At 44.6% G+C, this 13,426-nt stretch overlaps 2 protein-coding genes across 2 annotated transcripts in view; both read left to right on the plus strand.

Moving 5' to 3' along the window:
- The window catches only part of LOC106821065 (sulfotransferase family cytosolic 1B member 1-like), an 8,035-nt gene extending 3,246 nt beyond the window's left edge, over positions 1 to 4,789 (plus strand). Inside the window, exons 2-7 of the mRNA XM_014825707.1 lie at positions 2,729 to 2,827; positions 3,207 to 3,421; positions 3,621 to 3,750; positions 3,899 to 3,993; positions 4,280 to 4,463; positions 4,661 to 4,789. Of these exons, the coding sequence (XP_014681193.1) occupies positions 2,729 to 2,827; positions 3,207 to 3,421; positions 3,621 to 3,750; positions 3,899 to 3,993; positions 4,280 to 4,463; positions 4,661 to 4,770 (833 nt within the window). The 3' untranslated portion in view covers positions 4,771 to 4,789. The remainder of the gene's footprint in view (positions 1 to 2,728; positions 2,828 to 3,206; positions 3,422 to 3,620; positions 3,751 to 3,898; positions 3,994 to 4,279; positions 4,464 to 4,660) is intronic.
- Positions 4,790 to 5,660: 871 nt separating this feature from the next.
- The window catches only part of LOC106821087 (estrogen sulfotransferase-like), a 23,548-nt gene continuing 15,782 nt past the window's right edge, over positions 5,661 to 13,426 (plus strand). Inside the window, exons 1-2 of the mRNA XM_014825739.1 lie at positions 5,661 to 5,730; positions 5,882 to 6,076. Coding sequence (XP_014681225.1) covers positions 5,893 to 6,076 — 184 coding nt within the window. The 5' untranslated portion in view covers positions 5,661 to 5,730; positions 5,882 to 5,892. The remainder of the gene's footprint in view (positions 5,731 to 5,881; positions 6,077 to 13,426) is intronic.

Here is a 13,426-nt window from a genome sequence, read left to right on the forward strand (position 1 = left end):
GGGGGCCTCCGCCAGAAATTTTTAAACATCACTGCCTTTTTATGCATTTTCAGAGGATATGAGGCGAACTTTTTGCTAGCTTCAAGTCTTGTCATAAGCAATGAAACAGACATTCCAGTACAAGGCAAAATCCACAAAGGCCCACAAAAACCATGAACTTGCCTTGAAATTAACTGGCCATCAGAGCGACAATAAAATACTAGTACCGGTGAAATCAAACTGCGATATGGGATGAACACACTTTTATACAAAAAAATTGAAATCTTACATGTATTAATTTATATGCTTTCGTTTCATACATTACTATAAAACTTGAACTTTGAATGGAAGTTTCAATGACTGAGTATAGTTATCGTTACTTAAAACATACTCATTTACTCTTGTCACAGGGGCGTGTACAAGGATTTGTATGCGGAGCGCGCGAGGAGGGTCAACCGTCAACCGAAAGTTGGGACACGCAAGGGTTGAAATTACACCGCCTCGAAATTGCCTTTTTCGGCCGAGCATGGTGAGGGTCCGGACGCAGAAAAAAGGCCGTGGGCTCAGAAAAGAAGGGCCGTGGGCGCAGAACAAGCTCACTAAAAATTGTAAGGGCGCGGCGGTGCGCACCGCCCTCGCACCCCCCTAAGAATGCTAATCGCATTTGACGTTGTTTACTCTGACACACGAACTATATCGCGATGCGACCCCCCACCGCTTCAGTTGCCCCTAACAAAATCTCAAAGTGCCCTTTCCCACCTGCACCCCCCCTAGACAAAATCCTGCATGCGCCCCTGGGTATGTTAGTCCCAAGTCAATTTATACATGATTCGGTACGTCATACCGATTCGGATTCGAATTTCGGATTCGGAAGAAAGAAGAGAGTGGCAGTTAATGTAAGCGGCAGTAATGAAAGTCGAAAACTCTCAGCTCTTTCATTCTATTCTTCCTAAAATTCTCGACTGCTCGCTGGCAGCTATGGATCCGTGCGCCGCCTACGCACTCGGCGCACGGATCCATAGCTGCCAGCGCTGCATACTGTCGTACGACATTCCCGCGGTCGCGTGCGCCTTCCCGCGGAACTGCGCGCAACATCTGCGCTCAGCGCTTCGGATCAACAGCTTTTGGCAACGCTTCTCTAGTATCCCGTCTCATCTGGATTCGGTTGCCAGTGAGTTTATCAGAAGAATAGCCGGCTACAGTACACGTCAGTTGAGCGCTGTCGCTCTGTGCCCGGCTGCCGGGCATATAGCCACAGCGAATAAAATATCGCTCATTTATGTACTCCTGGTCCTAGACGTGATGCGGCCATGATGCCGAGGTGCGCCGAGGATTGACACTTTGTGTCTTCTAATCACAGTCTACGCCGCACCTCTCTATTATAATTTCTAGGGATAATACCATTAAAGCACCAAATTGCCGATCTCAGGAACTATCGCATTCTGCTAGGCTATAACGGTTTCCTACGATAGAGTTTGGCTCAAATACGAAAATAACACGTTGTTTAGCGCACTGCGCTACATCCTTCTGTTGCATTTTCGCATCTCCGTAATCAGAATAAGCCCCGCCTTCTTCGTTGATCGACATGAAAGGGGCGTCACCGACGTGACCAGTTCCTGTACCTACTGTCTTTTCCCAGCCTGTTTACTTTTCGTAAATAATGAAATGCCAGGCCGATGCATTTCGCATCGAATAGGAAAGTTTTCTGCATTTTCACTCGCTGTCGGAAGCATTGAACAATTCAGTAAAACACAGCACACTGCACGACAGAGGTTGGAATGTTCGGAGCCAATATTTAAATGCCACATCGCCATCTCTTGGATGTTTTATAAGTAAATATGGGGATTTTCAATAAAATAATAGGTTTTTCATGTATTTACCACGATTTACGTATAGAAACTATATGTTATTTTCACTGATTTCTCCGTATCTTTCCTTGGAGTTTTCATCGTCTTTCAATGCCTTTCGGTAGATTTTTCTGCGTTTTCGGCGTGATTATTATTTTGCGCAGCCACTCATTTTGGAAATCCTTTTAACATTTTTACTTCTTCCTTAGTTAAGTTAGTACATGTTTCACTGTTATTTAGGAAGGAAGGTAAAACTGTGAATTTGTATAATTTCACTCTTGCTTCTATAGTATGATTTCCATAACTTTGCTCTTCTGCCCATGATAATATTTCCCTAATCATGAACCTACATTTTTCAGTTCGGACTCTTATCATATCGTTATAACCTCCTATATCATTAATTAAATCCCCTAGGTATGAATATTTGGTGCATTTTTTGATTACTTGGTTGCCTATTAATATCTCCTTCTCTATCCTTTCTTTGTTTGTGAATTGTATTTAACCATTGTATTTGTTTTAGATTAAATTCAAATCTTTTTCATTCAGCTAATCTTGAGCATGACTGAGCGATTTTTGTTACTGTTTTATAATCTCCAATTCCTAAAATATCGTCCATATATAATCATTGTCATCCTCTAAAACTACAGATTATCCGCTGACCGCTGTGGAGACTGTGCGCCGGGCCTCGAATTTGGTGCACGTCTTCACTGCGGACAGCGTTTCATACTTGAACATCCCCGCGGTTGCGTGCGCATATCCCGCAGAACTGCGTGTCTCATCCGCGCGCAGCGCTTAGGATCAACAGCAAAGCTGTGCCCCGCAATCTTGTATCATGTCTCTCTGGATATTGTGCAGCATTGCATCGTACCGATAATGTCATTGCTGCGGTTTGTGTGTTACAGCAATTTATGTCCCGGAAGGTCACATACTCAGATTGGAGGAAAATAACAACTTCGAGATTCGTTCAGACGACATCTGGGTCATCACATACCCTAAATGTGGTAAGTTTTGTTGACCAGGACTCACTGTCATGTGTTCACAAGATTAGTACAGAACAAGATGAATGGCAGGACGCTGTCACCCAAGTGAAATATTGAGATACAATATAGAGTACACCTACTTCTCGTCGGGCCACTTCTATTTAAGCACGTAAGGTCAACCGAGTAGCATTGCCTTGAAGCGAAAACACGTCGAACGACCCGCACCTCATTTCCCTATTATAGGCCTACATTAGTATGGGACCAAGTGAGTGGCGAAGCGCTGCCCCATGTGAAATATTGAGATTGGAATTTGCACCGCACATCTAATTGTGGTCGTGGCCTCTCTGCTCCCAGTCATAAATCCCTATGCTGACGTTGTCAAATACGTCACTATGTCTAGGTACCACGTGGACGCAGGAAATCGTCTGGCTCGTATGCAACAACGCCGACACGGAAACGGCCAACACCGTAGAACTGGATACACGCTTCCCGTTCTTTGAGTATCCGTTCACTAATCAGAAGCGTGTGATCAGAAAGATGCCCTCGCCACGTCTAATTAAGACTCACCTCGCACTACCTGTACTGCCTCACCAGATAAGGGAAAAGAAGCCAAAGGTAAGCCAAGAGTCACTTTACTACGTTCTTCTAGAGTAACACTCCCGTGTACTCGCTATGATTTTTCTCACTTAGCAGCAACATTGCCTCTATTACAGATAGCCTTTATAGGGAAGAAATATTTAGTCTGTGACCATCCGAATTCTTAGATCAGCTCCGAATTTTAATTATCGCGTTAATCACGCGTGCCTCCCTGCAGATCATATACACGATGAGAAATCCGAAGGACACATGCGTTTCAATGTACCACTTCGTAAAGCTGCTAACGCCCATCAACTACAAAGGCAATTTCGAGGAGTTTACAAAGGAGTTCTTCATGGGTGTCACTGGTAAGGGTATCCCATCTTCATTAACCACACTCAATCCTCTAGCTGAAGCAGTACGTTACATACAACTTCGTGAGCATAGTCGTGCAGTTTTTATTGTGCACGTGGCTTAACCTTACTAAATATATGTAACCATTGTCATCATTTACAGTTGGTCACGGGTCGTTTTGGGACCATCACCGTGACTACTGGAGGCTAAAAAATGAAATGAATATTCTAATACTAAAATATGAAGACTTGATCACGGTAAATCTGATTTAATTGCTTAGTTTCCTACAAAGTAATACGCAGCGGGATGTCACCCATCACAATAGTAATATCACCCATGGGATGTTGTTTATTCATCTGTTTTTATAACAGCAAAGAGTAGAGTACAAAATGTAAAATTGTAAAATTCATTACAAGGTTTGCACGGTATATAGTACTTAATTTAGTCTCTATGCTAAGACGTACTATATATTTGTCACCTGACACCGAACCCTTATTACGAAATTCACATAAATTATGTTAATTGGTGATATTATGAACCTAGGATCTGGCCAAGGAGGTGAAGAGGATAGCGGCATTCCTGGAAAAGGAGCTAACTGAGGAGCAGGTGCAAACCATCGTCGAACACTGCACGTTCAAGACGATGAAGGACAATTCTGCAAGCAACCAATCTCATATTCAGAACATGGGACTCATGAGAGCTGGGATGGGCAATTTCATGCGCAAAGGTGAGCAAACGCGCAGTCATTCGTTGTGTGTAACCGTGTTCATTTCATAGTAAAGCAAGTATCAAGCAGCAGCATTGTATCACCAGCAATATCGGTACACACCGGGAGCATTCAGATGTACATCGACGCTATGCGCCGCTAGTTATGAGTCTGTCACGACAAAACTTACAATCGTAAATTCTTCTCCATTTCCACAGGAAAAATTGGTGACTGGAAGAATTACTTCACTCCCGAGCTGAACGACATGGTGGACCAACTGAATAAGAAATACCTGGAGCCTGAAGGACTCACCTTCGACTATGAATAAATACTACGTCTAACACAAGCACAGATTATTAAATGATATATTATTAGCTTGTCGCAATAAGCTGCATGCACTGACCTTTACGTATAATGCCGACTTTACTGAGTTATGTTAAAAAATAAATGCAACATATTTTCATGTCTTTATGATGCGTCGGAATTGCCTGAAGTTGCTTTATTTATAAAATCGCAGCATATAAAAATTATTATTATTATTATTAAATTATAATGTAGCATTATTTAAACGAACATAAGTGAAGTGATAACGTAATGCTGAGCGAGGCTAACATGTAAACTGTTACATATCAGCGACAATGTGCTCCACATTAAATTGTTGCCTGATTGCGCGGGAATTCCTGGTTATCGATATTGAATTATGCATTTCATAAATATTTTAATAGCTAGACCAAACTTTGTTCTTACCAAACTAGCGGGACTGATCAGAGATTTGAATTACACGCGTGTAACCTACACTGGTTTTCAGCGGAAGCTAGGTACGCATGCGCACCGATATCATCCTACCTGATCCTATCCACATAATTATGGCATCATATGACTTCAACATTACATACATGCTCATAGCCTCATAGAGAAATCGGCTATATGCATACACAGTGAAGCTGAATAGTAACAAAATTAAGTAAATCTTGTATTCTTGTAAGTACTGCTAAAAGTGTATTGGAACACTATAATTAGGGCTAGTTTACAAAATAAATAGGAGATAAACTTGCATATCAGTCGTAACAGTCGAGTTCGTTTGTCAAATCCATTAATATGTGTGCGTGTGTGCGTGCGTGCGCGTGTGTATGTGCATGCCTGCGTGTGCGTGCGTGCGTGCATGTACACGTGTGTGTGCGTGTTTGTGCGTATACAAGTTAGAAAGATGAAAGATTCGAGACATGTAGGACGGCCTGTGTTTCGTGTCTCGGCCGTCGGCGCACGTCGGCTGACGACTATGGGTTCGGTAAGTACACAGTGACTCACGTATTCACATGGCAACTTTTTTTTATCCGGTGGCCATGCTATTGCTAGTACGCGAGGGAACTATGAAGTATGGACCATGACCGAGTTTCGTCACTGCTTGCACCGAACCGCTTCCCGTTTGTGCTGTTCAGGTACCTCCATCATGCCGTCGTTTCCCAAAATGTCTACCGTCGACACGAAACTTGTTTTAGTCGGAGTAGCGGCAACGGCTGCCGTTGGCATAACAACGTACGCGTTATACTTATGGAGATGGAAGAAAAAGAAACTGACAGGCCTCAAGACAGTAAAATTTGGAGGGTTTAACTTGTACGAAGCTCCTGGCACGTGTAAGTAGGTTCGCACAATGCTGCAGTAACTTTTTACACGAATAAGACCGGTTATGCAGCGTGGATTTTGTGACAGAATTAAGGGAATATTACGGCATACTGTAAGGGGAAATAGGAGTGTAGTTATAAGAGAGGTTTGCTGTCGTCGCAATCGCTTAATTGCCTCTTCGCTATCTATATGTGCGTGGTTGATATTACCAGGAATACATGAATAAAATATCGCTCATTTATGTACTCCTGGTCCTAGATATTGTGCAGCATTGCATCGTACCGATAATGTCATTGCTGTGGTTTGTGTGTTACAGCAATTTATGTTCCGGAAGATCACATACTCAGATTGGAGGAAAATAACAACTTTGAGATTCGTTCAGACGACATTACTATCTGGGTCCAATTACTGACCCTAAGTGTGTAGGTTTTGTTGGACGTCAGCGACTCTTGTCCATGTGTTCAAAAGATTAGTAACAGACAAGATGAAATGCAGACGCTGTCACCCAAGTGAAATATTGAGATACATATAGCAGTACACCACCTTTCTGGTCGGGCACTTCTGATTTAAGCACGCTCACAGGTCCGACCCGAGTACGCCATTCCTGAAGCGAGAAACACGCCGAACGACGCCTGCACCTCACTTTTTTTATTATTAGGCTACATAAAGTTATGGGGGCCATGTGCAAGTGGCGAAGCGCTGCCTCCATGTGAAATATTGAATTTGGAGATTGGCACCGCACATCTTAATTGGTGCGTCGTGGCCCTCTCTGTTCCCAGTCAAAATCCCTATGCTGGACGTTGTTAATAATTACGTCACTATCGTCCAGGTACCGACGTGGACGCAGGAAATCGTTCTGGCTCGTCATGCAACAACCGCCGACACGAAATGGCAATCGCCGTAGACACTGGATTACACCTTCCCCGTCTTTGAATACCCGTACATTAATCGAGGCCTACGATCAGAAAGATGCCCTCGCCATCTGTCTAATTAAATACTGCACCTCGCACTACCTGTACTGCCTCACCAAGTATAGTGGGAAAAGAAGCAATAGGTAAGGCCAATGAGTCAGCTGTATGCTACGTTGCGTTCTAGATATAGCACTCCCGTTGCTACTCGCTATGATTTGTCCTCACTTAACAGCAACATTGCCTCTATTACTGATAGCTCTTAGGGAATGAAATCATTTAGTTCTGTGATTCGGTCATCCGTAATTCTTAGATTCAGCTCGAATTTTAATTATCCGCTTTAATTCGGCGTGTCCTCTACTAACCAGATTCTATATACCAGCATGAGCATAATCCCAAATGGGAAAACGGAGCGGAAAGGGAAAGTAACCACATTGCTTTCAATGTACCACTTTATACCGATTCTATACGTCTCTTTAACTTTATCATAACGCAATTTTCGAGGAGTTTATCTAAGGAGTTCTTTTATGGTATTCATCTGCGCTATATGGGTATCCCATCTCATTAAACGCTACACTTCCATCTCTCGCTTGAAGCAGTTACATTACCCAACCTCGTGAGCACAGTTCGTCGCAGTTTTTATTGTTTGCACGTGGCTTAACAGCTGGCTAATCTATTTAACCATTGGTCATTCATTTAACAGTTGGTCACGGTCGTTTTTGGACCATTCTATTCGTGACTACTGGAGCTAAAAGATGAAATTGTTAATATATTCGAATACGTAAAATATGAAATGACTTTGATCACGGTAAATTTCTGATTTCATTGCTTAGTTTTCGTCTATCAAAGTAATACGCAGGCGGGATGTCACCCATCTACAATTAGTAATATCACCCATGATTTGTGGTTATTCGCATTGTTTTTATTTAACAGCAAAATTTTGTTATATTTGTGAATAAATGTAAAATTGTTAAATTCATTACAAGGTTTGCACGGGCAGAGTACTTACCTTTTAGTCTTGCTAAATCGCTAAGTTGTACTATATTCCTCCCTGCAGCATCTGAACCCTTATTACCAAACTCACAACCAAATTTATGTAATTGTGAAATGATATATAACCTGATTCTGGCTCAAGAGGTGTAGAGGATAGACGCATTGCCTAGACAAGGAGCTAACGGAGGAGCAGGTGCAAACTATCGTCGTAACACTGGCACGTTCAAAGACATTGAAGGACATTCTGCAAGCAACCATATCTCATATCAGACACATGGACTCATGATAGCCATGTTGAGTGCGATTTTTCATGGCGTAAATTGGTGATGCAGACACGTACATCTACCACTTCGTGTGTGATAACTGTGTTCATTCCTCATAGGCTAAAGGCAAGTATGCAAGCAGGCAGTTTGTATCAGCCAGCGAATTATCGGTACATTACCGGGAGGGCATTCAGATGTGCTATCAACGCTATTGCGCGCAGTTATTGAGTCTGTTCAGTACAACTAGACTTACAATTCGTAAACTTCTTCTCCATTCACAAGGAAAAAATTGTGACTGATAGAATTACTTCACTTCCGAGCTGAAACGACATCGTGACCAACTGAATTAAGAAAATACCTGGAGCCTTTTGATTGACTCTCCGTGTCGAAGCTATGAATAACATACTACGTCTAACAGCAGCTACAGATATTTAAAGTGGATATAACATTATTAGTTGTCGGCAATAAGCTGCTTCGCACTGACCTTATTACGTATATTATGCCGTACTATTACTGTTAAGTTATGCTAAAAAATTAAATGAACATATTTTCATGTTTTTATGATGCGCTTGGAATTGCTGAAGTTGCTTATTATAATAATCTGTCAGCATATCAAAAATTCTATATTATTATTAAATCAAATGTAGGCATTATTTCTAAAGCGAACATCAGTGAGGGATAACGTAATGCTGAGCGAGGCTAATATGTAACTGTTACATATCAGCGACTAATGTGCTCCACATTAAATTGTTGCCTGATTGCGCCGGAATTGCCTGTTATCGATATGCAATATGACATTTCATAAATATATTTTTTATTTTTTTTTTTTTTTTTGTTTTTACCAAAATATTAATAGCTATAGACCCAAACTTTTGGTTTCACGCAAATCTAGCGGACTGATCAGAGATTTGATAACACCTGTGTAATCTCTACACTGGTTTTTTCCCGCGGAAGCCTAGGTACGCATGCGCAACCGATTATCATGCCTACCTGATTCCTATCCATCATATGGCATCATATGACTCCACATTACATATCATGTCTCATAGCGCATCATATGAGAAAGTGCGGCTATATTCATACAACAGTGAACGGCTGAATAGTAATAAACAAGGTGCCAACAGAGGTCGAACAGCCGCCTCAATCTGACCGTTGTATCTGTACCGGCTATTCCTCTCGATAAAACTCACTGCAACCGAATTGAACGTGCGCCCGTCTCGCCCCGCGTTGATTAGGCCTTTGCTATTATCGGTAGTACGGTTAATAAAGATATAGTCTGTGTCGCTTTAATGACTTCGCTATATTATACGTTATCATGGATTTATGCGTCGAGCGCGACGGCGTAGTGTGGCGTGGGGAGGGTGTGGGGCGAGGGGCGGGTGTTAAGGGGGCTCTAATAGCAACACAGTTTTCAGTCCTTTTTTATACAGTCAACAAATCCAATGGTTTAACCTCTCTTGTGGGCTTCAAAAGTGCGTTTATGCATGACACCTTACTCTTCGCGTCAGTAGAAAGCACATTTCATGGTTCTTTCAATAAAGCCATAAATAAAGGTAAGTCAGCCGCTGAACAAAAAGGTTTTTCAATCGCTCCGTCAGACCGATTGTTCTCAGCAATTGTCTAAAATCTGGCCCTATGCCCGCTTGACCTTTGACCTGCTGACCTCCAAATTTCGCACAGTGATGGCTTTTCCTAACCATGATGCTATACACCGACTATCGCTGAGAGGGTCTATGTCCCCCGGGGTACTGCCGGAACGTGTGAACTCCGGGTACTGCCGGTGCGAAATGTTTCCCCTTCTTTTACACTCTTGACGTTGACCCCACAGCTTCGTACATCCGAAAGAAAAAAAAAAAAAACAAAAAAAAACACAAAAACTCGCTTCTCGCAGGATTCCTACCCCCTCGTCCGGAATCTCCGTTTGACCCGGTACGTCGACCGGCTTAAGTTTTGTGCGCCCAATTCTCGTTTCCGCACGCACTAGACGCATCCGGTACGGACCTACGCACGACGCACTAGCTCATGCCGATTCTACAATGCGGCAATCTGACTATGTCTCAGATGAGTCTAACAATTCTATACTAAACTCGTGATATTCTTTGTAAGCTACTGATAAAGTGTATGGAACACTATATTAGGCTAGTTCTACAAAATAAGTTAGGAGATAAACTTTGCAATCAATCGTAACAGTCCGAGTGTTTGTCAAAATCATTAAATATGTGTCGTGTGTGCGTGCGTGCGCGTGTGTGTGCGTGCCTCGTGTCGCTGTGTGGAGGGGGTCCATGCCTCCCCTTTGGCATTGCGGAATACTCTGCTAATTTTCAGTGGCATCTGAATACTCCATAATTTTGGGCTGGCATCTGGAATACTATTTAATCCGCAGGCCAGCACCCGAATAATACATAAGCAAACATAACCAATAGTCCTAATACACATCCCACCCTCCATTATTAACCTTTATTTCATGCACACTAATTTTACTTAGGTGAGCAATAAATACACTTCCATGTCATGCTTGTTAGAGGCAAATTTAAATTGAAGAAAATAGTACAGACTTTATGCCCAGAAGGTCGGCAAATTCTGCTGTTGAATTGTACTCTCTGCCCCTTCCTGTGCTGCTCTGGGTTTGTGATGCTACTATCTGGTAGTACACTATATTTGCGCCTCTTCATCACTGGTAGTACAGATCCTTGCGGATCATTCCGCATCCCCAAGCCAGTCTCGCGGAGTGCGATTTTGGAGCTGAAGTCTGCAACTCCCAAAGGGTGACCCAACTTTTTGAACGCCATACCGCAGGGCGCAATCCAGGGAGGGGGGGATATGGGGACATGTCCCCCACGAATTTTTAGAGGGGGGACATCATATCAAATGTCCGCGCCCGCCACGATTTTGATCACCATGATTTTGTGTCGCTAAGTATGCGTGGCTGTGTGCGGCGGCGTGGTGTGCACGCGCCCAGCGTGTGGTGTGTGTTGTGAAGTGAGAACCAGCGGCGCCGGAAGGGGGGGGGCAGCCGCCCTCCAAATTCAAAAGTGGGGGGTCAAACCAAAACGGCCTCCCCCAAAAGAAGAGTGGAAAGAAAAAAATAAATGATATGAGCTAAAGACTTGTTAACTCTAACGTTCCAAAAACAAATTATACATCCATTTTAAGTTCTCGCTGCGGCGCTTCGCCGTGATGGCGCTCACGTCGCACACACGCCGCTCACCACCACGTCCGCACACACGCGTTCATGCACACACGCCCGACATGACCCGCTTACGCACACTATCCGTCGCAACACACGCGCTCCACGCACACTAACGCGCCGCACATACGCGTCTCTTCATCGCCGCACACGTCCTCGCACACACCACTCAGCACACACGCGCAACATACGCGCTCACACACCACACGTGCGCCAGCGACGACGCGCTCACAGCACACATGTCGGCACACACGCCGCACATACGCGCTCCACGCACAACACGTCGCACACAGCGCTCACGCAACACACCCTCACCACTAACGCGCTCAACGCACACACGTCGCACAGCAGAACGCGCCATGGCATACACGCCCGCACATACGCGCTCACCACACTCACGTCGCCACACACGCGCTCCGCACACATGCCGCCCACGCCGCACTACGCGATCAACGCACGAGCACGATCGCACACAACGCGCTCACGCACACACGTCGCACACACACGCGCCCCCCACACACGTTCACACACGCGCTCACGCACACACTCCGCACACACGCGCTCCGCAGCGCCACATCGCACACACGCCACACGCGCTCACGCACACCCGTCCCGCACACACGCGCCAACGCACACCCGCGCGCACACACGCGCTTCGACGCACACACGCCGCACACAAGACAGCGCTCAGCGCACACACGCCGCAACAGCGCGCTCACGCAACCACGTCGCAGCACACGCACACACGTCAGCACACGTCACGCACGACGTGGCTCAACGCACCCATGTCGCGCACACGCGCTCACGGGCCACACAATGATAAAGAAAATCGCGAGCCCCCTTAGGTCTTGCCCCCTCCCAATCGAAAACTGCTTCCGCGGCCTAGGTGAGAATCTTTTTTATTGTGTGTGATAAGTGCGTCACGATTGGCTTCTTTCCCACTTTTGCTGTTGCAGTTTTCCATTTTATTCAAGTGGCATTTGAGAGCATAATACTGATCATGCACACTTGAGAAAAATTAGTCTGATCAATTAGTACGGCTGTTTCTTTTTAACACCGCTTTTTTCTTATATTAAATAATTTCTTATGGCAGCAAATCCCATCAAGACGAAAGTATGTTATGAAAGTTTAGGAGATATCACACGCCATTAGACCACGGATTCAAGGATTAAAGCTGAACACAAGTTATATTAACGCAAAGAGGACACTGAGTAAGCTGAGGCGAAGCGGTTTTAATAAATGTAACCTTTTCGTTGCAAATTGATGATATATGTACAGCGCATATATGATAGAGCTGGACCAACATAATAATAACGGACCAATACTATCTTTGATCAGCCTCAACGACCAAAATGATTCGGTTTTTCCTGCTTTGTTTCTTGATTTTATGACTGCATGTGGACACACCTTTCGTCCATCATAATCACAAACCAAATGCATGCTTTGTGTCGTGTGTGTGTGTGTGTGTTGTGTGTTGGTGTGTGTGTGTGTGTGGTTTTGTGTGTGTGTGTGTGCTGTGTTGTGTGTGTACGGGTGTGTGAGTGTGTGTGTGTGTGTGTTGTGTGTTGTGTTTGTGTGTGTGTGTGTGGAGTGTGTGTATGTGCTGTGTGTGTCGGTCGTGTGTTGTGTGTTGGTGTGAGTGTGTGCGTGACAGCGTGTGTGCGGGCGTGTGTGCGTGCCGCGTGTGTCCGACCCCCGCCCCCCACTGCCGAGCAGAAAACGCATCTGAGGGGGGTCTAATTTTAAAAAATTTTCTGGGGAGGGCCCCAGACACTGCAGGCGCGTGCTCGCTACTGGTGGCTGCCGGGCCACATTTCAAAATGGTTGGCGCGGCACCTGCATACTCGCTAAAATGTGTTTCTTCATCTCGATTCGAGGAAGAGTCAACTGGATTGCTATCGTCTAACACATACCAACGACGACGCTTTCGCACTTCGATACGCTGCGGTCAATCGCGGAAGCGCATACCAGGGGGCATTGTGCTCAATACATGGCGGGAAGGGAGTGGAG

Source organism: Priapulus caudatus, unplaced genomic scaffold (genome assembly GCF_000485595.1).
Source record: "Priapulus caudatus unplaced genomic scaffold, Priapulus_caudatus-5.0.1 Scaffold58, whole genome shotgun sequence".
In the NCBI taxonomy this organism is placed as follows: Eukaryota; Metazoa; Priapulida; class Priapulimorpha; order Priapulimorphida; family Priapulidae; genus Priapulus; species Priapulus caudatus.